Source organism: Anastrepha ludens, chromosome 3 (genome assembly GCF_028408465.1).
Source record: "Anastrepha ludens isolate Willacy chromosome 3, idAnaLude1.1, whole genome shotgun sequence".
Classification (NCBI taxonomy): domain Eukaryota; kingdom Metazoa; phylum Arthropoda; class Insecta; order Diptera; family Tephritidae; genus Anastrepha; species Anastrepha ludens.
The window spans coordinates 91,606,995-91,631,424 of record NC_071499.1 but is presented as its reverse complement, the minus strand read 5'-3'; the positions used below and the strand labels follow the sequence as shown (position 1 = coordinate 91,631,424).

Sequence of the window (24,430 nt, the reverse complement as noted above, 5' to 3'; positions counted from 1 at the left end):
ACATTTTGTGCGGGAGTATCAATAACTTTGGTGCAGTTGTAGAGTAAGCAGGACCTGCATAAATAAGATTTATGTTTGAGATCATTACCTTGATAGTATTTGTATTTAAATTTGTTCGAATTTTCCGGGCCAACAAAGCCGAATTTTCTAATACTGGAAATCAATTCGTTTTTTAAAATATCAAGATATACTCCTTGGCCATAATGGTCGTTCAAAATTTTGATTTCACCCACTCCCATTGTTGATATACAACTCTAAACCATTACTGACAGTTTTCCAAACTTTACGGTAGGGATAATATTTTTGTTTTGTAGTGCTGTGAGAGGCTTACGCCAAACTCTCTGGGGTCCATCATGGTAGTAGAGCATCATTTTCGTCTCATCTGAGAAAATATGCTGTTTGGAACGTGACATAAATCACAGACGATGAAGGACCAAGAGAATGATATTTCAACTGAAAATCGGCGTAATAAAGTTTTTCAAGAGCTAATCAATTCAATTTGGCGGCCGCTGTAGCCGAATGTTGTTTTGATTTCGCGTAATAGCTAATGCCTAATAGCGTGACATTAACATTTTCTGCAGAAAATTCCATTTAACATAAAATTTATCTCTGAAATTTAGTCCATATGAGGGTCAAACTAACGACGAAAAACGAAGTGAACAGAACTGATCACAAATTAAGCTAAATATCTATCGGGCCTCGTGGGCCTCTTCTTTTCGCCAAGACTTAGCAAGTGGGGAACTGATGAAGCAACTGGTACCTACAAATGAACATATGTCGGCAATGCGGGTAGAGAGCTGCCTTAAATTACAGGTGTTGGTAAGACAGTGCGTCTAATGAGCTATAGCCATACTCGCTAGTGGTGAATCTTACTCGATAACTTTGTTGTTGCTTTGCATGCAAATATTTGCATTTGCGTGCAAAACCGTTATCCGAATCATTGGCTATTGGAGCACAGCTAGTACGCTCACACTTTATGGCTTAATCAAGTCCGTTGTAGTATAGGCGAAGTGCAATCAACTCATAAATAATTCGCTGTATGATCCTACACAATAATGCAATATTTTTTCTGCTCCCGGATATTCGTTCAATACCTTGCAGTCCAATGCTGTTCAACACAAATTCAGGCACATAGCTTGACAAACGCTTAACTGAGATTGCGTGGTCTGTTTACCTTTGGCGAATCGCATTTTTCGTAATTCGTATTAATTTTACTTTCCCAATTTTTATGAAAATGTAATTTACGTGAAAAAATGGGGCAAGGTTTTAAGAATTTACGATGTGAATAAAGTAAATACAAGCGTTGTTCTCATGAAATCCCCATTTTTATTATTCAATTGCAGGCTTTCACATCCTGACACGTTTTTTGTACGAGCCTACACAAGAATTTTATCGGAATCGCATTTCCGTAAGTGGAACAAAAGCAGCTACACGGTTGTTACTATTTGCTGCAACGACTGCTACAGTAACAACAATATAAGCATAACGAAAATGTCCATATCGACAAAGCACACATATCTTGCTTTTATGTCAGGGCCGCACAGCACTCCCGAATGCGAAAACCCCAACAGCTCCAATCGTAAAAGTAGTTACCACCCACCACATCAGAACAAATTTCGACGCCACCATCAACACATTCCACGCTTGTGCTGCACTTCGACTCGCCTCAGTTTTGTCACAATCCTACTGGTTTCGTTGTTGCTTAGCGCGCAGCTGCACTCCACAGAAGCCAAACCAAAGTCGCGTAAAAGTTCCACCAGTCATCACAGCAACGATGAGAAATCACCATCGGAGGGTCAGCGCTTCGCAATGGAACCGCAAGACCAAACCGCTGTTGTGGGTTCACGCGTTACGTTGCCTTGCCGTGTGATGGGGAAGGTGGGCGCATTGCAATGGACTAAAGATGATTTTGGCCTGGGCCAGCATCGTAATTTGAGCGGCTTTGAAAGGTATTCGATGGTGGGCAGCGATGAGGAGGGCGACTTTTCGCTAGATATTTATCCAGTGATGCTGGACGATGACGCCAAATATCAGTGCCAAGTTGGGCCCGGGCCGGAGGGTGAGGCGGGTATCCGTTCGCGTTTTGCCAAGCTGACTATACTGGTACCACCGGAAGCGCCGAAAATTACACAGGGTGAAGTTATTTTTACAACGGAGGACCGAGAGATTGAGCTGGAGTGCGTATCGGCGGGTGGCAAACCTGCGGCCGAGGTGAGTAAAATTTTTATAATATTACTTTAAAATGTCACACAACCTAGTCCATTAATTGGACTTTTAATAAAATAGAAACGCAAGAAGTCGAGGATTTACACAATTAAACATTTCCGCCGAAATTTACCTGCAACTTTCATTTAAAATCACGCGCCAACTATGGCTTGACTGCTGTTACAGTTGAAATAGCGCTGCAGTAACAGTTGCGGAGCTGCTCATTCCTTTGACACCCGGCTGTATAGAGGGCGCCCGCGTACATTTATGTATATACTTTTCCGGCGAATTGTACTTGGCGCAAGAGGTCGCTCGTATTCATTCACTAATGTTTCTGGCGAGTTTCGCTTCGCTTCGTTCTTCAATGAAAAACCGATCTAACAGTTATAAAACTACTGCATTGACAGTTTGAGCGCCATTAACTTAATTGATAAAAACTCTGGTTTTATCTGGTTTTGTTTAGTTCATTTTTTATTTTTTTATAATTCCCAATTATGTTTTAAATTTGTTATCGTTTGCGCTACACAAACCAGCACCGTTTTCTTAACTTGATTACTTAACAATATTTCTGCACACTCAGATCACTTGGATTGATGGTCTTGGCAATGTGCTAACCAAAGGCATCGAATATGTGAAAGAACCATTATCGGACTCGAGGCGTATAACAGCCAAGTCGATATTGAAGTTGGCACCCAAGAAAGAGCATCACAATACGACATTCACTTGCCAAGCGCAGAATACAGCGGATCGTACTTATCGCTCTGCTAAAATATTAATAGAGGTGAGCCAACAATACTTGGTTTTTTTGTTATTTACTATTTTAATTTAAATATTTGCCATCAATTCAGGTTAAATATGCACCTAAGGTGGTGGTTTCCGTCATCAGCGGCGCCTTGGCTGGTGGTCGCATACTTGAAGGTTCCGAAGTAATACTATCCTGCCAGGCGGAAGCAAATCCACCACCGCAAAGCTATCGGTGGTTCATAAACGATGAGTTGGTGACTGGAGATTACACTACGAAGATGGTGAGATTTTTTATCCGTTAAAACCTTGTTTTCTGTGACTTATTTCTTTACTTTATTCTCTGGCAGATCATACACAATGTTACGCGTCAGCATCACGAAGCTTTGGTTAAATGTGAAGTTGTCAATGCGGTGGGAAAAAGTGAAGAGACTGAAACATTGGACATCGGCTGTGAGTATCTGAATTGACTCTGATTTTAAGTAATTTTGGTAAAAAAAAAAACCTAGCACACATTTAAAAAAAGAAAAGTTTGTCGGTCAGGTTCTGTAATTCAGTTGCGCGATAAAATTACATTGAAATTCTCTGGCAATTGCAAGAATTCATTCATTAATTTATAAAAACATAAATCAAAATAAAATATAAAATATAAAAGGGAATACTAAAAAATAATATAAATTTAAAAATAATAGTAATAATAAAAAAATTTGCGTTTAATTTTCTAACTCGTTTTTTCTTACAGATGGTCCTGTTTTCAAACACCGGCCCATGTCTGTTGAAGCGGACTTAGGCACCAATGCGAATTTGCGTTGCAACGTAGATGGCAATCCAACGCCTGAAATCGAATGGATTAATGAAAATACAGATCAGGTATGCTATTGTACTTACATGCAAACCCCCATAACTCCTAATGGTTTCGTTTACTGATGATAACACAATTTGTCGCCTCAGGTCGTTGGCACCTCAGCGAATCTCACACTCAAGGTGACTACCGAGTCAGCAGGGCGCTACTACTGCAAAGCAATAGTTTCGGGATTCCCAGAGATTGGTGCCGAGGCTACGATTTTCGTAAAGCGTGCTCCGATTATCACCTCGCATAAGGTGCAATTTGGTGCTGTGGGGAGTCGTGCAAAAATCGATTGTGTAGCATTCAGTGTACCCAAAGCGGAACAGATTCTTTGGTCATTCGATGGCAAAGTGATTAATATGAGCACCGCCGATCCGGATATTTACATATTCGAAGAGCATCATTTGCCGGAAGGTGTCCGTGCAGCGCTTATAATTAAAGAGAGCCGCTCCAGTCATTATGGACGATACAATTGTACGGTTATGAACTCATATGGCAGCGATTCCTTGCTCATTAATTTGAAACCAGAACGTAAGTTCATCAAATTGAAATGACTTTATATGCTGTTCTATATACAAATACTTCCATCCCTGTTTTAGCTGGTTCTGTACCAATTCTGCTTGTCGTAATGGGCTCACTCTCTTCGGTAGCTATCATTATTATGATCGTGATGCTGGTGATAGTTTACATGAAACGGAATAATAAGAAACCCATGCCGGCGGATGTCATACCAGAGGCATCGCGTGGTGGCGACAAACTGTCCGATTTGAAGCATGAACTGCGGAGTAAGGCGTATGATGTGGATTACTCAGAGGCAGGCTCCGATGGCTTGGCGATCAATTTGACGCATACTCCAATGCCTGATGTGCAGATGAAGGGCGCCACGTTGGGTGTACCACTAGCGGGGCCCGTGAAATTGGATGACAGGTGAGCACAACACATTTTATTTGTGTTATGACATTCTATAAATTTTATATTGTGTATTTTCTTCACTCGCAGATTTTCCGGTGAATTCAGCTATACCCGCCAATGTCATATCAAAAACTTAAAAAATCAAGACTACAAAGAGACTGTAAACGGCTATACCCCATATTTCGAGTATGCGCTCGACTATAGTCCACCCACGGAGGGAAGCAAACCTGGCAGTGCTGCTGCCAACAACGCCAACAAGTCCCAATCAAGCACAATCAACTCGGCCACCTTGCCGCACTACACAAATCCCGTTACAACCACTGGTAATCTTAGCTTGCCACGCAATCGCAACGATATGCAGCAACAGCCGCAGCAGAGCACCGCTCAAATGGGCAATGGATTCCTTGGTAAGTAGAACTAATAAATTGGTATTTTGATTGACCCACTAACAGGATGACTTCATTTTTGGGTTTAGCTGGTCAATCGCTTCTCCAGAACGGCATAGATAGTCGCTTCAGCGCTATCTACGGTAATCCATACCTGCGTTCAAACTCATCACTGCTGCCGCCATTGCCACCGCCAAGCACGGCAAATCCTGCCGCCACACCTGCGCCACCACCCTACCAACGTCACCATCACCATCCCAGCCATCAACATGCGAATACGAATGGCGGTATCGGCATCAATGCGTTTAAGAACTTTAGCGCAGTAACGGGTGGTATCGGCATCGGAGGCAATAGCACCAATGGCGCTGGCAGCGTTAGTGGAAGCAGTTCCAATTTGACGGCCAGCAGCAACACACTTGCGGCGATGACACCACTCACACAAGCCGCACCTATTTCCACCGCAACACCTGTGACGACTACGACGCCGATGACAGTAGCGGTGGCGGTGGCGCAAAGTCCCTCCGGCCAATTCATACTACCAACGAATGGCAAATCGAAGAGTGGTGCATTGGCCACACATGTCTAAAAGAAAGTTTAGGCGCTTGCGCCAATCACGGCACATTTAACGCACGTACACTGCACCCTGTATACAATTTGAAGCACCTTGTACTTTAGTCGCGCACGCTATCCAATCGCAGCAGCAGCTAGAAACACTCGTCCTTAAACGTCAATGCTACGCACACGCTCATGCCTATGTACATACATACATACATATATACCTACGTAGTATACATGCATACTTATATGTATGGGTATTTATACCGTTGCAAAACACTCTTATCTGTACGAATGTGTGTGTTGTATCTGCAAGTATATACATATATCTCAAAAGTAATTATTTAAGACAATTTACGGGTCGGGAAGCTGTGAGTAACTGGCCCGCCCATATCATTAGCGTATTTGTAGAATAAATTTTTAAAAGTAATCGTAAACTTACGTATTGTAAATCGCTACCAACTGATAAAGCTAGCAGAGATTTTAGTCAATTAGCGAAAATTGTAAATTTTTAACCACAAATATCAGACAGAAAGGGGATGTTTTAATCGATAAATAAAGCAAACGGGTTATAAAAGGAACGAAAAATGTAACAAAATAAAATAAAATTAAATGAAATGAAATGAAATAAAATAAAAGTGGCTATGAAATATAAAAATATGAACCATATTAAACATAAATAAGAACAAAAGGAGAAGAAAAAGAAATTAAGTAAAAAGAAATGAGATAAAGTAAAAAAATATATCAAAACATAATAAAAAACTGAAACTAAAAAGCATATAAATTAAATTAAAAAATAAATATATATGAAAATAAAGTGAAATGAAAATAAAATTAGATTTAAAAAAATATAAAAAAATGAAATAAACAAAAATTATAATAAAATAAAATAAAATAAATCAAATTAAATAAAATAAAATTGGAGACAAAATATAAATATATATATATATAAAATATATTAACTAAAAATATAAAAAAGTAAAATGTTGTAAAATGTGCAAATAAATTGAAATAAAAACCCCAACACTAAATAAAATAAAATAAAACACAATAAAAAAATTAAATTAAATTCCTAAATAAAATGAAACAATATGAAATATAAAAATTAAGTAAAAAGAAATACAAATACGAGTATAATGTAAATCAAAATAAAATATAGAAAGTAAATGAAATAAACTATAAAATAAAATAATCCAAGATAACATAAAATACAATTTATAAAAATAATAGCAAAATAAAATAAAAAGAAATGAATTAAACCAAGTAAAATCAAATTTAAAAAAATTAAAACAAAATAAAATAATATAAAATGAAGTAAAAATTAAAATAAAGTGAAATAGAATAAAATAAATAAAAAAGGTAAAATACAATAATATGAAATAAAAATAAGTTAAGTAAAATAAAAAAGATAAAATTAAATACAAATACGAGTATAAATATAAATCAAAATAAAATATAAAAAGAAACGAAATAAACTATAAAATAAAATAAACCAAAACAATATAAAATAAAATTTATAAAAATAATAGCAAAATAAAATAAAAAGAAATGAATTACCATAAACCAAGTAAAATAAAGTAAAACAAAATAAAAAAATTACAACAAAATAAAATAAAACAAACCAAAATAATATAAAATGAAGTAAAAATTAAAATAAAGTGAAATAGAATAAAATAAATAAAAAAGGTAAAATACACTAATATGAAATAAAAATAAGTTAATTAAAATAAAAAAGATAAAATCAAATACAAATACGAGTATAAATATAAATCAAAATAATATAAAACAAAATAATATAAAATAAAATTTATAAAAATAATAGCAAAATAAAATAAAAAGAAATGAATCACCATAAACCAAGTAAAATTAAATAAAAAAAATTAAAACAAAATATAATAAAATAAACCAAAATAATGTAAAATGAAGTAAAAATTAAAAAAAAACACCAGTCTAACGGTTAGACGCGATAGAAGTGAAACCTTCCGTAAAACAAACTGAGAGAGAATAAGACGAAATCAGCATTAGGAGCAAGATAATTATAGGTTCATTATAATATTGCTATAAAGTTCATTTTATTATTATTCATCCTCAATGTTTTCAATTTCAACAAATGATACGAGTGGCTTATGATAGCTAAAATATGATACAAATGCTTTGGTTTCGATGTTGTCAACATGTCTTTGAAATACCGCGTCAATGGTTGTTTTTGATCGTGTTGTCGATTCAGTCCGATTGTTATACATTTTTAAATTGAATGTTGTATTGAGAACGTCAATTAAAGGAACCGCTGTGTCCAATGCAAAATTTACGTTAAAATCGCCACTTAAAATCATTGGAACTTTATTGTAATCTTTTCTAAGTATCCGCGATACTTCTGGTGTATACTTTATTAAATTTTCGTGAATGAATTCCGTGATGCTATTTATTGATTTTTTTTTCTGTCGATATTCACGACACTTTTCTGCATTATTTTTCGGCATAATTGCGGTAAATATTTAAAAATGAAAATATTTACGAATATAAAAATACACACGCGGTTGCTATTATGAGCGTCCCCAGCAAAACCTGCGTCACCGAAACTCTAACACAATTACATTTTTTTGAATGTTACAAACACATATGCACGCAGGTTTTGCTGGGGCGTGACCGAAACTCTAACACAATTACACATATGCACTCGTATTTGTTTGAAAATCGACTTTTTTTTTTGGTTCTCCGTCACCTTTGGAAAATGTGTAAACAGTAAGCAAACTTTATTCATATATTTTTCCTCATTTTTGCATCAGTAAAATTAAACAAACGCCGTAGCCGAATGGGTTGGTGCGTGACTACTATTCAGAATTCACAGAGAGAACGTCAGTTCGAATCTCGGTGAAAACACCAAAATTAAGGAAAACTATTTTTCTAATAGCGCTCACCCCTCAGCAGGCAATGGCAAAACACCGAGTGTATTTCTGCCATGAAAAAAAGCTCCTCATAAACATATCGTAAAATAAAACAACTGTATAAAAAAAATTGTTTTCTTGTGATTCGAACCAAGGATTTTGGATCGGAAGCTCACATTGCTAGCCGCTCGGCTATCGCGCCATGCTGTCGGCGCTGGCCTAAAAGTTATTTAGTTCGTCGCTACGTGTATATGTAATATTCGTAGCCAAGAGTGTCGCTTTTTTCGTTTCACTTTTTCTCAAATCACTCCCAACGATTCTAAAGAAGTTTTCACTTCAATAAAGTGAAGTAGAATAAAATAAATAAAAAATGTAAAATAAGGTAATCTATACTATAAAGGTGAATGTCTGTACGTTGTCCGCGCATCACTACGAAACGTCAACACCAAATGACGAAAAAAATTTTATACATTCATATTTTCACCCAATGAAGGTTATAGGCATGTTTTTATGACTCCCTTCCCACAGCCCACAGGCCGCGCCACCACTTTCATTCGTCCCTAATAATCGAATATTTGCTTAAATTTAATCTAAAAAATCTTAGTTTTTCCTATTTCCCACACACTCTAGACTTCATAATCCGCATAAGCTGTTCAACTATGACCCAAATGCAAAGTTCAAAAACGGTTTGAGATAGAAAATTAATAAAAATAATTTTGCTTGATATTTTTCTGATTGGTTGTTTTGATTTTATTCAACGAGGCATAGCAACGGATGCCGGATATTGTAATATTATGGTTATTAATAAAAAATTATTTTCTATGAAATTATTGTTTGTAATTCTTTTATATATGTATGTACATATCCTAAATCCCTCAAAACTACTCCTACGCGAGCGGGGCCGCGTGTTAAAGCTATGAAGTAAAGTATGAAATAAAAATAAGTTAAGTAAAATAAAAAAGATAAAATTAAATACAAATACGAGTATAAATATAAATCAAAATAAAATATATAATAAAACTAAAATAAAATAAACCAAAATAATATAAAAAGTAAAAACCATAAAACAAAGTAAAATGAAATAAAATAAAGCTAAAACAAAATAAAATTAAAATTAAATAAAACAATGGAATAAAATAAAGTAATATGAAATGAGATAAATAAAGTGACCGAAAAATATGATATCCCCTTGATAAAAGCCACAACAATGAACAATGAAATTATCATCGTATACTCATATCAGAAGAAAATTATAAAATTTTACGTCCCAGATAAAAGATCCCGGATCTTATTTTGAGAGATAAACAGACGAAAATTTAATTCTTAACGTATTGTGATTATTAGCATTAATTATCTATGAAATAAAAAAAACAAATCAATGTCAATGAATAAAGGAAACAAATATGAGCGTCAATCCTAGTGTTAATGGCTACGAAAAATTACTGTACCAATTTATTAAAAAGTTATATGAACATAGAATAACTACTTAGAAGTGTGAATTGTGTGTGTGGTAGTGGAGGCATAGAGCGAATCAGTGGTGTAAATAATTTAATCTAAGCATTTAAACAAATTGCGAAAAATGCTTGTAGTTAGTTCCATGTAAAAATCAAGCAACAACTTTTATAATTCTAAATTATCTAAGATGAAGTAAAATTGAAGCGATTAACAGATAGTTCAATGACGATTAAATTAGCAAATAGTTCAATTATGTAACAAATATTCATTTCTTTTACAAGATGAGAGTGCAAAAAAATTATTAAAAAAAACTATGCTTGGCATGACTGGCACAAAAATGCGCGAAATGATATTAATTTTAAATAGAGAAACTACTAACTGATGACAGACATGTCTGCGTGTGCTTTTAAATTATTTGAATGTAAAGCCAATAAAAAATAGAGAACTTAAAAAGATAAAAAAGTATTAAATACAATTAGAAAAATGATGCATGTAAATATGAAAAGTTGCGAGTATATATGGATTTTTTTGCAGTGGTTAGTTAATGAAATAACGGCTTATTCAGGTCGCTGAAACATTTTTCGTTTCTTTTGTTTTTCATGTCGAAAATAACTCTAAGGCAATATATTTTTTTTTTAATGCGAAATTTTATGGCGAGTTTACTTTAAATACCGATTTATTTAATTTGTCCCTCAAATAAAACAAAAAAACAACTACACTGAACAAACAACTAATCGCTGCAAGCTACGTCCCTTCGTGTGAAGAAATAAAAATGCTGCCTTATGATTCCTTCTATTCTCATTTATACGAACTGTGTTCGTATTTCTAATTTTCTGCAATCGTGTCATTAATTTTATTTATTGCATATCAACGTTTTATTGAGTATTTTAATTATAACTGTAATAGAGTAAGCTAAGCAAAAATGGAAAATGTGAAATATTTGTTATTACTTACGAACGTATTTGCTTTATATGTATGCATAAGTAGGTGAGATGAATGAATGAATAATTAAAATAATTAATTTAAATTAAATAATTAAATAAGCCAAGAATAAAATTTACTTAAGCGCAAAAGATGCATACGAATTAAAAAAAAATAAAATAAATCAAAATTTCGTGAATGTTTTAATTCTTAAAATTTACCAAAAGTTAGAGTTCTATCATTAGGACTAAAAAATGTGCACACCTTTGAATAGGCGAGAAAGGGGGGTGAAAAAGTAGTTGTCCTAAATTTGCCTAAAAAGCGCATTAGGTAAATTCCACCTAAAACGGCCCTATGCAGAAAAAAATTACTTTAGTTAAATTCAGTCAAATAATGTCTGCCGGAGAATAATATATATGGGAAAATCAAAAACTATATTTTTCCCTTAAGTTTAATAAGTTTCGCAACACTGTGAACTTCGCCTATACCGAAAAGTGAGTTTACATTCTTTTTACGATGTGTCTTTATTTTACATTTTCTTGTTCTTCCTTTATGACTGTTGACAAAACCCCGTTATATTTGAATATAATATGCTATTGCTTCCATTCTTTCAAAGTTTCGACATGGTACATTGTGAAATAAAATTTTTATCGATTTTTTAAAACTTTAAAATTTTCGGTCACACCCGTCCCACTAAAAATTGAAAAAGTTCAATTAAATTGGTACTGTACATTATAATCACTTGATACTTTGCAATGATAACAAAGTATGCGTAGTAAATAGTTTGGTGACATTTTACGAATATTTTATTCGCGTTTTGGCAATTCAGTAATATAAAATACTTGGTCACACCCGTCACATAAACGCGAAGTGCTTGTTTTTTTAATGGATTCGAAAACCAGAAAGCGAGAACAAAGGAAAAAACTTAAAAACAATAAAGAAAAATATGAACTGCATTTGGCTTTAGAGAGAACAAGAGATAAAAAAAGAAGAGATGCCAAAAAAATTACAATGGATGAAGCGACGTTGGAAGAAAAAAGGAGAAAAGATAAAGAAAGAAAGCGAAAGAGTAGACAACGCAAAAAGGATGAGCAGAAAGTATCAAGTGTTTTGAATACATCTGAAATTGGTAGCTTCAAATCACGTCGTTTATTAAAAAAAAAACAGTCACCAAAATGGAGAAAATCCTGCCTCGTAGTCCATCGAAAAGAATTGCTGTCATCAAGCAACTCGGTAAAGACGTTCCCTTAAAATCTATAATGCCCTCAGTAAGTACAAGAGTGAAAACTCCGATTGACGATATTGACAAAATCAAAAGCTCTTATTTACGGGATGATATCAGTCGACATACACCTGGAATAAGGGACGTAAAAATCGTGAAAAATCCATCAACGGGCGCTAAGCAAAAAGTTCAAAAACGATACCTCAACATGACTGTGGGCGAGTGCTATAGTTTATTGAAGGAAGAAAATCCAACAATTAAAATTGGTAAATCTCAATTTTATAATTACACTAGTCTACAAGGAAAAGTATCCGAAATAATTTAAACTAATATCTGCTTCTCTGTCTATGCAAAATTCGGATTGATAACTAAAATTAATTTATTAGTTTGAGTTTTCGAGATATCCTAACCTAAAAGTGCAAAAAACCCCATTTTTGCCCATATTTGAGGTTATGTAGCCTTGCAGATGTTTTCTTTCACCAAAATTGAAGGATGGCATCTTTAAATACAATCCTTCTTTTTTCAAATGGCGTTTTGTTTGCTCAAATATCATTTTTTTTCGCAGAGATATCGCATTTTGAAATTTTCATGTTTCGAAATTTTCCTACACCTGAAAATCGATTAAGATAACATAGACATGATATATTCGATTACTAATTTTCTTGAATTGAGTCTTATTTTTCTTAAAATTTTGTCTCACACCATAAGTGTGCTGACTCACCACATCCCTACACTATCTAACCTTTGGGTACCGAGTCACACACAGCCCTAACCCCTAGAAACCACCCCTATCATACCGCGAGCAGGCTAACCCACATAACCGCAAGCAGGCTTTCCCACAAACTCCAAATTTACATACTATTAATCCATATATTTCAGGCCCTCAAACCCAAGAAAATTAGTAAGCGACTATATCATGTCTATGTTATCTTAATCGATTTTCAGGTGTAGGAAAATTTCGAAACATGAAAATTTCAAAATGCGATATCTCTGCGAAAAAAAATGATATTTGAGCAAACAAAACGCCATTTGAAAAAAGAAGGATTGTATTTAAAGATGCCATCCTTTAATTTTGGTGAAAGAAAACATCTGCAAGGCTACATAACCTCAAATATGGGCAAAAATGGGGTTTTTTGCACTTTTAGGTTAGGATATCTCGAAAACTCAAACTAATAGAGCAATTCTGAGGCCAGATTTGGATTCAGCGCATCATAAACCTTCGGAAATATATAGTCTGGTTTCTGGGTCTGAATGTTGGTTAAATTTTGTCGGCCTGTGTTATCGGCCGCTAAATGTGTGCTCAGTGGCGGAAACTCCCCTCAATATGTGCCTTTGCATCTATCATGAAAACATTAAGTTTATGACAGATGTTGCTCAAAACAAACTTTTTTCACTGTACAGGAGTTTTGCACAAAAGTTTTGCAGTCAACATGCTGCAATATTCATAGTGAGAAATGTATGAGAAACTAATGCCTCTATTGTGATAATATATATGATCTGGTACCATTAAACTACATTGAAAATATGATAGTGTCGTGGAAGTATTGGACAAGTCAGGAAGGGCGTTTCCATATAATTGCTAAGGAAGCAGCTGTAGGAGAATTCTTCAAGCTTTTTCAATTAAATCTAGATCAATATAAAACACATTGGTATCTCAACAATATGCAAGCGCAATGTTTCCAAGACAGGAAAGCGATACCCAACCAAAACGAAGTGGTGCTGCAAGTAGATTTTGCTGAAAACTTTTCAATATTTTTCCTAGACGAATTACAAAGTGCACATTGGAAGCATCCACAATTGACTATTTTTACAGCATGCGCCTGGGTTAGATATCAAGATGGTATTTCCACACAGTCCTACGCTATTATCAGTGATGATTTAAGGGGTTATATACCTTGTGTTTTTCAAAAAAATCAAAATAAATTTTATTTCTTTATCGTAAAGTACAATCCCTTGAGAACATTTTTCAAAAATTTCATAGAGATCTGAGCAATAGATCGAAAGTTACAGCGTTTTAAATTGTGCGTCGTCACGTCCTGAGCGTACGGCCTCATGCGGCGCTTGAAACTTTAAACGCGATTATCTCAAAAACGTGTTTTTCCAAAAATGCTTTTGCGGTGGACGCGATTGCAAAAAAAGTATTCAACCGATTTTTATACTTTTTTTTTTAAATTGTTCGTAATTGATGTCGCCTCTTAGTGAACGATCAACTTTTTATGTATAAATTTTTATTTTGCAGATATGAATTTTTTAATGCCAATTTTAGGACTGTAGAAGTGGAGTTTTTTAAAAACATGTTCCTATTTTCACAAAAATCAAAATATTTAATATATTGATCGTTCACTAAGAAGATATAACCCTATACTAATGAAATCTTTTCGATTTTTTGATTTCAGTTGACTTGGTGGACTTGAATCGCGTCCACCGCAAGCCTCTTCCAAAAAAAGGGTCTTGGGGGAAAACGCCATAACTCCGCCATTTTTAAATATTTTTACACAAACAAAGCCTTTTTTTTTTCTTTAAACATTGTAATATCCAATAATAAAAACTTTTATACAATAAAATTATTGCTACATATCTTTAAAAAAAAACCCAACTTTCGCTAATTTCACCGGACCACAAGGTATATAACCCCTTAACTCATAACAAACACAGTGTTTGGGCATTCTTAAAAATTATTACAAGTGACCTTAAGGAAAAGGTTGATTTGAAAGTTGTACACATTTTTTCAGATGGTTGTGCATCTCAATTTAAAAATGGGTACAACATTTTCAACATATGTCATGCTCCTAAGGATTTTGGGTTAGAAGTGACATCGAATTTTTTCCCTACAGGCCATGGTAAAGGCGCAGTAGATTGTATAGGTGCAACAGTAAAAAGAGCATTATGGACAGCCATTAAAGCTAGAGAATGTATTATGAAAACACCGCTGGACTGTTTCAAATATCTTGTTGCAAAACACAAATTGAATAAGATCAATGTTTTTACGCATCAAAAGACGACATCGATCAGACTAGTTCTTTCTTAAACGAAAGATGGGAAAGCGTTAAAATGGTAAAGAACCTTCAAAAAATGCATGCCTTTAAAAGAGCAGATGCGGTCTCTGTATATGCTTCCTATTCATATTTATCTGAATTTAAACAAATTTCCTTGAAAAATACAGGTCTAGAGTATTGTGATGTCAATGATAGCGAATAAAAAAATGAAATGTTGTTTTATGTGTTTTTATTCATAATTGGATTCAATAAAAAGTTTTAGTTCAGCAAAATTTTTGAATTTTCATACTAGGTCACACCCGTCGCATAGAGTGGTCACACCCGTCCCTTTTTTAAGCTTTTTTTTACGAAAAATATGATTTTTTTAGAAAAGTAAGTATGACATACAACCAGAAAGACTTCAAACACTGTGCTTCTCCAACATTTCTATACACATTCTTTGGGAAATTTTACAAAAACTTCAATGAAAGTAGAGGTTTGTTGAAAGCTTAAATATGTAAGGTCACACCCGTCACAGTCTTCAAATGGCAGCTATGGTCGGAAATGATGCATTTTGAGTATGTACTTGGTATCAAACAACTTTAATATTCACATGGCAGGGATTAGTGTCCTTTAATTTAAGTAACAGTTTTAAATTCTAAAATTATAACGAAAAATGTCAGTAACACGGTCACACCCGTCAAAATGGAAATGACCATATAGTACATAGATGATCTCGATTTTTGAGTCTAATTATGATGGTTCATAACAGTCATACGGTCATTCATGTTTGAGCTGAAACAAGGCAAATTCGAGATTCGAGGAGAGATTGGTCGGGAAAAATCTGAGTCATTCCGGGTCTGGATATTTTAGCACCACCTAAACAACGTGGTTTAACACGTTCTCTTAAACGCACTCATCGAACACCTCACTCCCTCTAGACCCAACCTGTCTAAACACCAGGTTTCCTGGGCCTTTTGTTAGATGAGGGCCTTGTGAACTGCTACAACAACAACAACAAATGAATTCGATAACAACAAATTGCTTGCTCGAACGTCAAAATTTCAACATGAATGTAAACAAACAAATAAAGCAACAATTTGAAATTCCAACCAGCAAATTACAAACAAGCAAAAAAATAACAGTGGATATTGCGAACCCATCTTGTGCGAATTCTCCTCCTAGAGCTGAAAAATCCATTCACTTTATATTATCTCGGCAGCTTCTTGTGTGCAACTCTTTATATTCGATTGTTTTTAAACTAATTAACATTTTTTTTTTAAATGTCTATGTAAACTGTCAGTCGATCGAAGAAAGATAAAAAAAAACAGATACAGCGAGAAAGAAAAGCAAATGCAGTCTAACTAAGGAATACAAGTTCTGATAAAAATGATATGCCAGTTATTTTGTCAACCGCCGAACATCCGAGCAGAGCGGACGTAATAGAAATGCAACTAGTTAAAAATATGTCGTAGATGGCATGCAGCCATGTTATGTTCATCATATTTGAAAAGTCGTGTTAACGTATTTAACTATGTACAAAATAAACCAATCTAAACTTGTGGAAGGATGCAGGATGATTCGGAAAAAACACAGGGAGAGTTTGAAAGAGGTTTCGGACTTTCTCCACTTATAAGTGAAACACAGCCTAGGGATATTTATTTAAAACCTGTCATATTCTGCCTAATATTTGAAGGAAAAGTCCACTCTATCCCCTATTAGGGCTGCCGTTTCGGCGTGAAATTTATGCATAATTCATGGATAAACATGACCGATCTATAATAACACTGTGGAACAAATTCAGGTTAGCAAAAATTAGGCCCATTCTGAGAGTGGCGGGTGAAAATAGAGGCGAAATTAGAAGACCCGTATCGCGCCGTTTTTTTATGTTAGTTCGAATTTTTTTTTAATCGGCCTTCTTGATGCTTTCGTTTTATCATTCAGTGAAAAACTGTTGCTTTATTCGGACTTCAAATTTAAATACTGTGTTTTTAAAATGCCCGGCAAAAGATTATCCTTCGATATCACGCAATTACTAGATTGTTCAACAAATTTGCGGTTCTGCTTGAGCATCCATACACTCGTTCCAACGACCATCCAATTTATGAATTCCGTGCGGGAATTGAGAATTTGGAAGGGTTGCAGAATACGCTTCCACAGCTGGTATGATCTCATCATTTGAAAGAAAAAGCTTTCCACGCTGAAATTTTTTAGGTCTGCAAAATATATGGAAATCGCTGGGGCCAAATCTGGTGAATACGGTGAATGCTTCAACAGTTTGGAAGTTTAATTCATGGATTTTAGTTATTATCAAAATGCTCTTGTGGCAAGGTGCATTGTCCTGCTGAAAAATAATTTTTTTCTTTTGCAAACTATGTCTTTTTTCACGAATTTTTTCCTTCAGCTGGCCTAAATGGTTCCAATAATTTATTGTTTTACGAGTTTGCAAGTAATTCACAAACAAAATTCCTTCCGCATCCCAAAAAACTGATGCCAATACCTGCTTGGCCGATTTCTGAACACGAACTCCTTTCGGAGCCAAAGAGCCAGGTTCACATCACTCTTTAGTCTCTTGTTTTGATTTAGGATCACGGTGATAGACCCAAGTATCATCCATAGTCAGACGCACAAAATCCACTTTATCCCTTCAAAAACGATCTAAATGTTGATGAGAAAGTGTGTTTTTGTCCCATTGTTAGCGAATTTGGCACCCATTGCGCACACAGCTTTCTGAAACCCAACACTTCATTCAAAATATTACTTACGCAGAACAAGGAGTCACTAGACGATTTTCCAATATGATTTCTGGTTGCAGTTTTTGGACGTCCTTGACGTCTTCAAGGCTTGCACGAACACGTTTGAATTCAGCAACCCATCTTTCTACTGTACTATCTGATGGCGAAAAGTCCTTATACACTTTCGACATTAGTTCAAAAATTCTCTGCGTTCAATGCCCTCTCTTATCGAACCGCAAAACTTATTGAACAACCTGGTATCATACTATAATTACTACTTGGGTAAAAGTGCTCAGGAATTGTCTGGCATGTTTTCGGTAAAACGTCTGGCAGTTTCTTCTTCTTCTTAATTGGCGAAGCGCGGCAGTCGTTTCTTTCTCGTGCTAACCAGCGCCAGTTGGGCACACCAAGTGAATCCAAGTCCTTCTCCACCTGATCTTGCAGAATCTTTCTTTCAAACACTCCATACGTTGTAGGGCGGGCATGATGAGCGCTTTGTAGAGTGTTAGCTTTGTTCGTCGAGAGAGGACTTTACTACTCAGTTGCCTACTTAGTCCAAAGTAGCACTTGTTGGCAAGAGAGATTCTACGTTGGATTTCAAGGCTGACATTGTTATCGGTATTAATGCTGGTTCCTAAATATACGGAGTCACTTACAACCTCGAAATCATAACTGTCAACAATGACGTGGTTGCCGATACACGAGTGCGCCGACTGTTTGTTTGATGACAGGAGGTACTTCGTTTTGTCCTCGTTCACCACCAGACCCATTCGCTTTGCCTCTTTATCCAGTTTGGAGAAGGCAGAACTAACAGCGCGGTTGTTAAGGCCGATGATGTCAATATCATCGGCATACGCCAACAATTGTACGCTCTTATAAAAAATTGTGCCTGAGCGGTTAAGTTCTGCGGCTCGTATGATCCTCTCCAACATCAGGTTAAAGAAGTCACACGACAGCGAGACACCCTGTATGAAACCTCGTTTGGTATCAAACGGCTCGGAGATGTCCTTCCCAATTCTGACGGCGCTGCTGGTGTTGAGCAACGTCATCTTGCAAAGCCATATTAGTTTTGTGGGGATACCAAATTCAGACATCGCGGCATACGATAACTCCTTTCCGTACTGTCGAATGTACCTTTGAAATCGACGAAAAGATGGTGTGTGTAGATTCTCCTTTCATGGGTATTTCCCAAGATTTGGCGTATTGTGAATATTTGGTCGATGGTAGACTTTCCAGGTCTGAAGCCACACTGATAAGGTCCAATCAGTTGGTTGACGGTGGGCTTCAGCCTTTCACACAATACGCTCGCTAGAACCTTATAGGCGATATTTAGAAGACTAATCCCGCGGTAATTGGTACAGATTGCAGGAGGGCCCTTCTTATAGATTGGGCATAGTACACTTAAATACCAATCGGCAGGCATGCTTTCATCCGACCATATTTTGCATAGCAGCTGCTGCATGCACTTTACCAGCTCCTCGCCGCCGTGTTTGAATAGCTCAGCCACGTCTGACAGTTTGCAATGTTATAAATCTAGCGGAAAAAGAGGGTAGATTAGAGTAAAAGCATGGAGGTGGGCCTAAAACTAAAATTACTGGGACAGCATTATAAAGGGGTTTCCAATAACAGGTGTTATTTTGAATAGCCCGCTATTTCGGTAGATGCCACTTTTTTGATATTTGACAAGTAAAAACTACGCCATTAATAAAAATGGAACGATAACGCTTAAACAACGCATTGAAATTATTAAAATTCACTATAAAACTGGTGAAAATTTGGCAGAGACGGTTCGTAAAACTCGAACATTTTTGGGTCATCGTGAAGCACCTTGTCGAACCGCAATACAGAAATTATTAGACAAGTTAGTGATGTGAAGAATAAAACCCGTGAACATCGCTCAAGAACAGCCGAAAATATTGCTGTTGTAGCCGAAAGTGTTCACGAAAACCCAGGTTTGTCCATTCCTCGTCGTTCTTTGGGATTAGGCATTCCGCAAACGTCATTACACCGTATTTTGCATAAAGATTTGGGTCTTAAGGCTTATAAAGTCCAGTTAACACAAAAACAACACACCAACAATGTCGTGTCTTTGCTGATTGGGTCGTTGAAATACATGAAAATGACCCGGAATTCCATCAAAAAAACATCTTGGGTGCTGAGGCCCATTTCCACCTCGGTGGCTGCGTCAAGCAAATTTGTCGGGTCTGGGGCTCAGAAAATCCAAGAGTTGTTGTTGAAAAGCCTCTCTATCCTTAACGTGTGACTGTTTGGTGCGGTTTATGATTCGGCGGAGTCATTGGACCTTATTTTTTCGAAAATGAAGCTGTAGCAACAGTTACGGTGAATGAATTGCGCTATCGAGAGATGATTAACGAATTTTTATGGCCGAAATTGGATGGTATTGATCTGGACAACGTTTATTTTCAACAAGACGGCGCTACGTGCCACACAAGCAACGAAACCACTGATCTTTTACGGCAATAGCACTTCTTATTTGAAAACCCTTTATTTTATGACAAAACAGAGATAATACTGTATTACAACGTTGGACCGACTAGAGTATGGCGCAAGCCCGTGCTGCTTTACAAAACCGAAATATAATTCCCATGCTATGGGAGTGCATTTCAAGTAAAGGAGTAGGAGGCTTGATGTTTATTGATGGCACAAAGGACGCCATAAATATTCAAATTTATCGGAAAACCAAAACTTAGTGGCAGTGCTAAACTATTTGAACTATCCCTGAAAATAAACCAAATTTTAAAGTTTACCAAGGTAATGATGCAAAGCATAGGGTGCATAATGTGTAGATACGGCACCAGCCCTGCGTCCCGACATAAAGGTGATTTAAAATTTGTGTACCTTTTTGAAGAAAAGAGTCACTAAAAGGCATCCAAAGAATGCAACAGCATTAAAAACTGGAATAATGGAGGAATGACAGAATATACCCGACGTATACGACGTAAGCAAATTGGCCCATTCCATAAAAAAGCGTCTGCAAAATGTTATTGAAGTAAACGTTTATCATAAAAACTGACATACTTAATGCCAATGGAAAGGATTCAACGATTCGCTGCTCTGTGCATAACAGGGGCGATGAAGACCACTCCAACGGCGGCGCTGGAAATGATACTCAGCATGCCACCTATTGACCTCATGGCGGAGAACCTGGCAGCGAAATCCGCAAGGAGGCTAATGACTGCGGGGGTATTCACCTGCAGAACCTTCGGTTACAGCTCAATAGGAAAGTGGAGCTCAGGTGGCACGGACTACATGACTCCGTACTTTAATTGGGAGAGAAGATTTCGCACTACAATTGAAGAGGAGGGATGGCACAAAGGCATGAAGCCTGGCCATAGAACTTTTCACATCTATACAGACGGCTCTAAAACTCTAGGAATGAGAGCGGGTATTTGCTGCTCAAAACTAGGAATAAGGCAGCCTATTAAGCTGCCAGTCCACAGAAGTATTTTCCAAGCGGAAGTTTTTGTTGTGGGGAAAGCCGCGGAGCTAGCCTACACTAGAACAAGAAAGAACTCAACAATTAATATATACGTGGATAGTCAAGCAGCAATAAGAGCAATAAGCTCATATTGTATTAAGTCCAAATTGTTCGACGGAGCAGGGAGGCCATAGAAAGGCTAGCCGGAAACAGTAGGCTGCATATCTACTGGGTACCTGGACACAAAGGCATTATTGGGAACGAAATAGTAGATGAGATAGCAAAAAGTGCTGTTAGACTACCTTTTGAGCAAGAGAATGACATACCACAACCGCTAAACACAATATACAACGAAATGGACGACCACATGAAAAGGCAAGTGGAAGCTAGGTGGACTAACCTGACCACATGCAAAACAGCAAAAGTCATGTGTAGAACTAACGACAAAAAACTGACTCAATTCGTACTTACGCTCTCGCGAAAAGAATGCAGAACTATCATAGGTATGCTAACAGGTCATAATCTATTGGCTGCACATGCGTATAAGATAGGGATTGCTAACACGGACATGCAGAAAATGCAGAGAGGATGTTGAGGAGACTTTAGAACACCTTCTGTGCGTTTGTCCGGCATTATTAAAAATGCGACTAAGATGCCTGGGAGCCCCACTGTTTGAGGGTCTGGAAGACGTCTCAAAAGCGGAGCTCCCAGCCCTACTTAGATTCGCCAAAAGCGCTGACATCCTACATGATGTCTACTTTAGGTATTCATAGAGGTCGGTCTCCGTCTGGTATCGCTAGGGACCAAAAGGTCTATGCGTGGCTTATTGCCAACCAGGCTAACCTAACCTAACCTTAAAAAGGTTATCATACCAAATATTAAAAAATTACGTATTCACAATACGGCACAAATTGGCTGTTTTTTTTCAGGTTTTAGATGAATATCCTAAATCCAAAATCTCGTAGTTTGACAAACAATTGCGATAACCAAAACCATACAGAAATAAAATGCACCTTAATAATACCTAATAATTAATACTTTGAAACAAAATGGCTTTTATAAGTTTCTGCAACTTTCTGTGCCTTAAAAACTTAAGTTTCTCATTCTCAGACATTTTTCCCATTCTCAGAAGACCTACGTTAATATATATTGTATATGTATGTAAATATAATTGGCGCGTACACCGCTTTTGGATGTTTAGTCGAGCTCCTCCTCCTATTTGTGGTGTGCGTCTTGATGTTGTTCCACAAATGGAGGGACGGACCTACAGTTTCGAGCCGACTCCGAACGGAAAATATTTTTCATAGCAGAAACGTACTCGGAGGTTTGCCATTTCTTGCCTAGGGGCGATTTGTTCTTTTTCTATTATTTGATGTTCATGCACGTAGATTCGAACCTACGTTCTCTCCAAATTCCGAATGGTACTCACGCACCAGCCCATTCGGCTACGGCAGACCTACGTTAATTCATATATGAATTTTGGATATTGCTTGTGCCATATCATCCCAAGCGCAATGAATTTGCTTTGGTTGGGTCTTCCAACTTTTTAATCTGCCACTCAGAAAGTATTTTACTGCCGTTGGATTTGAATGTATTCAGTTTCACAAGTCGTTCCTTAAAGTGAACGATTTCTTTTTCCTTTAAATAAAACTACAATTTTAAAATAAAAAGTAGAAACGTCAAGTGGAGTATGTTCCGGCTCGGGCTCATTCCAGCAATGCAAAATTTCGATAGGCATCGGAAGAGCATCACTAAGCAACTACGCCCTCTTCCTATCTAGCCCGGTCGGGAAATCCGTTGCCGAAAAGTGATGCACGCAAGTTTTTCGCCTGGTTTCAATGAAGTGCGGCGCGGTTTTACCCAATCGTTTCTTTTCATTTTGACTTGTACAACATTAATTGAAAGCGAAAAGATTAGTTTCCTCTTCTTATTTGGCTTTACAATCGATTCTTCGCCAATTGTCTATGTCCTTTACGATGCTCCCCGAGTTCGTTGTACCAAGTCCACACAGGAACTTCTGGTGCTTCCATAGAATTTGTGGGTTTCGAGATGAAAGATCTTTTCATGGTGAGAACAACATCTATAAGACTTTGCGCGCAACAATGGCCGAGTTTTTATACAAATTTGCTTTCCTGAGCATTCTCCATGATCTGACGAACTGTGAAAATCTGGTCAATGGAGGTGTTCCTATGAAGCCTGAAATTCCCGACTATGGGACCAAATATGCCTTCTTTGTCCATCCTAATGTGAAAACCATCAAGCACAATTTTAGTGTCATAGCGCGAACAGCGCTCGTATGTTTCTTCCAACAACTCATAGAAACACTATTTGGTCTCATTGTAATTCTCTTCCTTCGGGACGTGTGTCCAAATCAAAGTTATTGTATGTTTTTGAATTTGGTATGAATTTTAAAAAATATTTCATTGACAGGAGTGAACTTGGCGACAAGATGATGTAGTATCCGCGCAACCACAAACCACACCAAATTTGCCTCCTCATACTTACTTCGGTGATGTCAAACTTATACGAGTATTTCGCGATGATATCCACGAGTTGAATAGAGGACATTCCTAAGGGAGCATAACCGTAAATCGTAAACCTTTTTCCATTTGCTGAGGTCGTCAATGCATAAAATCTGTATGAGAAACTGAATATTTTCTGTTATGGGTTGAACTATTTTTAACTTAATCTATTTTTGATTAGTGTGCAAGGGCCGTCGAGAGCAAACGATGGACTCTGACTTTCCTCTAGTTTACTGCAATAAAAAGAAGCCACATTCTGACCATATGAGCTTTATGGTTTAGATCGTCAACAATGAGGCCAAATTTGTTGCATCCCTCTTATCTTCTATAAACCACAAATCACCCATTACCTTGCTGGATATTCGTCCGCACACCATGGCTGAAAGTTTGTCAAATCGTTCTACATAGTGAAAGATAGCCGCTTCTCAATATACTGTGCAGAGAGCAAAGGCTTCCTTCGAGCAACTCGCAAAGTACAATTGCACTTTTGCAAAACTTGGCAGACCGTTTCAAGAGAAACTTCGACCCCATACTCATCCGTAAGCTCACTAGCTAGATTTCTTGTCGAAATCTGCCGGTTTGTGACTACATTTTTTCAACAAAATTTGTTCGACTTGCAGATTTTGGATC

At 36.6% G+C, this 24,430-nt stretch overlaps 1 protein-coding gene across 1 annotated transcript; it reads left to right on the top strand.

Moving 5' to 3' along the window:
- Positions 1-1,357: 1,357 nt before the first annotated feature.
- Positions 1,358-6,441, top strand: LOC128858470 (irregular chiasm C-roughest protein). Its single transcript, XM_054094774.1, has 9 exons — positions 1,358-2,211; positions 2,786-2,986; positions 3,054-3,230; positions 3,297-3,399; positions 3,689-3,816; positions 3,898-4,324; positions 4,393-4,720; positions 4,793-5,112; positions 5,181-6,441. Exons 1-9 carry the CDS (start codon positions 1,492-1,494, stop codon positions 5,675-5,677), a joined length of 2,901 nt encoding a protein of 966 aa, XP_053950749.1. The 5' UTR covers positions 1,358-1,491; the 3' UTR covers positions 5,678-6,441.
- The last annotated feature ends 17,989 nt before the right edge of the window (positions 6,442-24,430 follow it).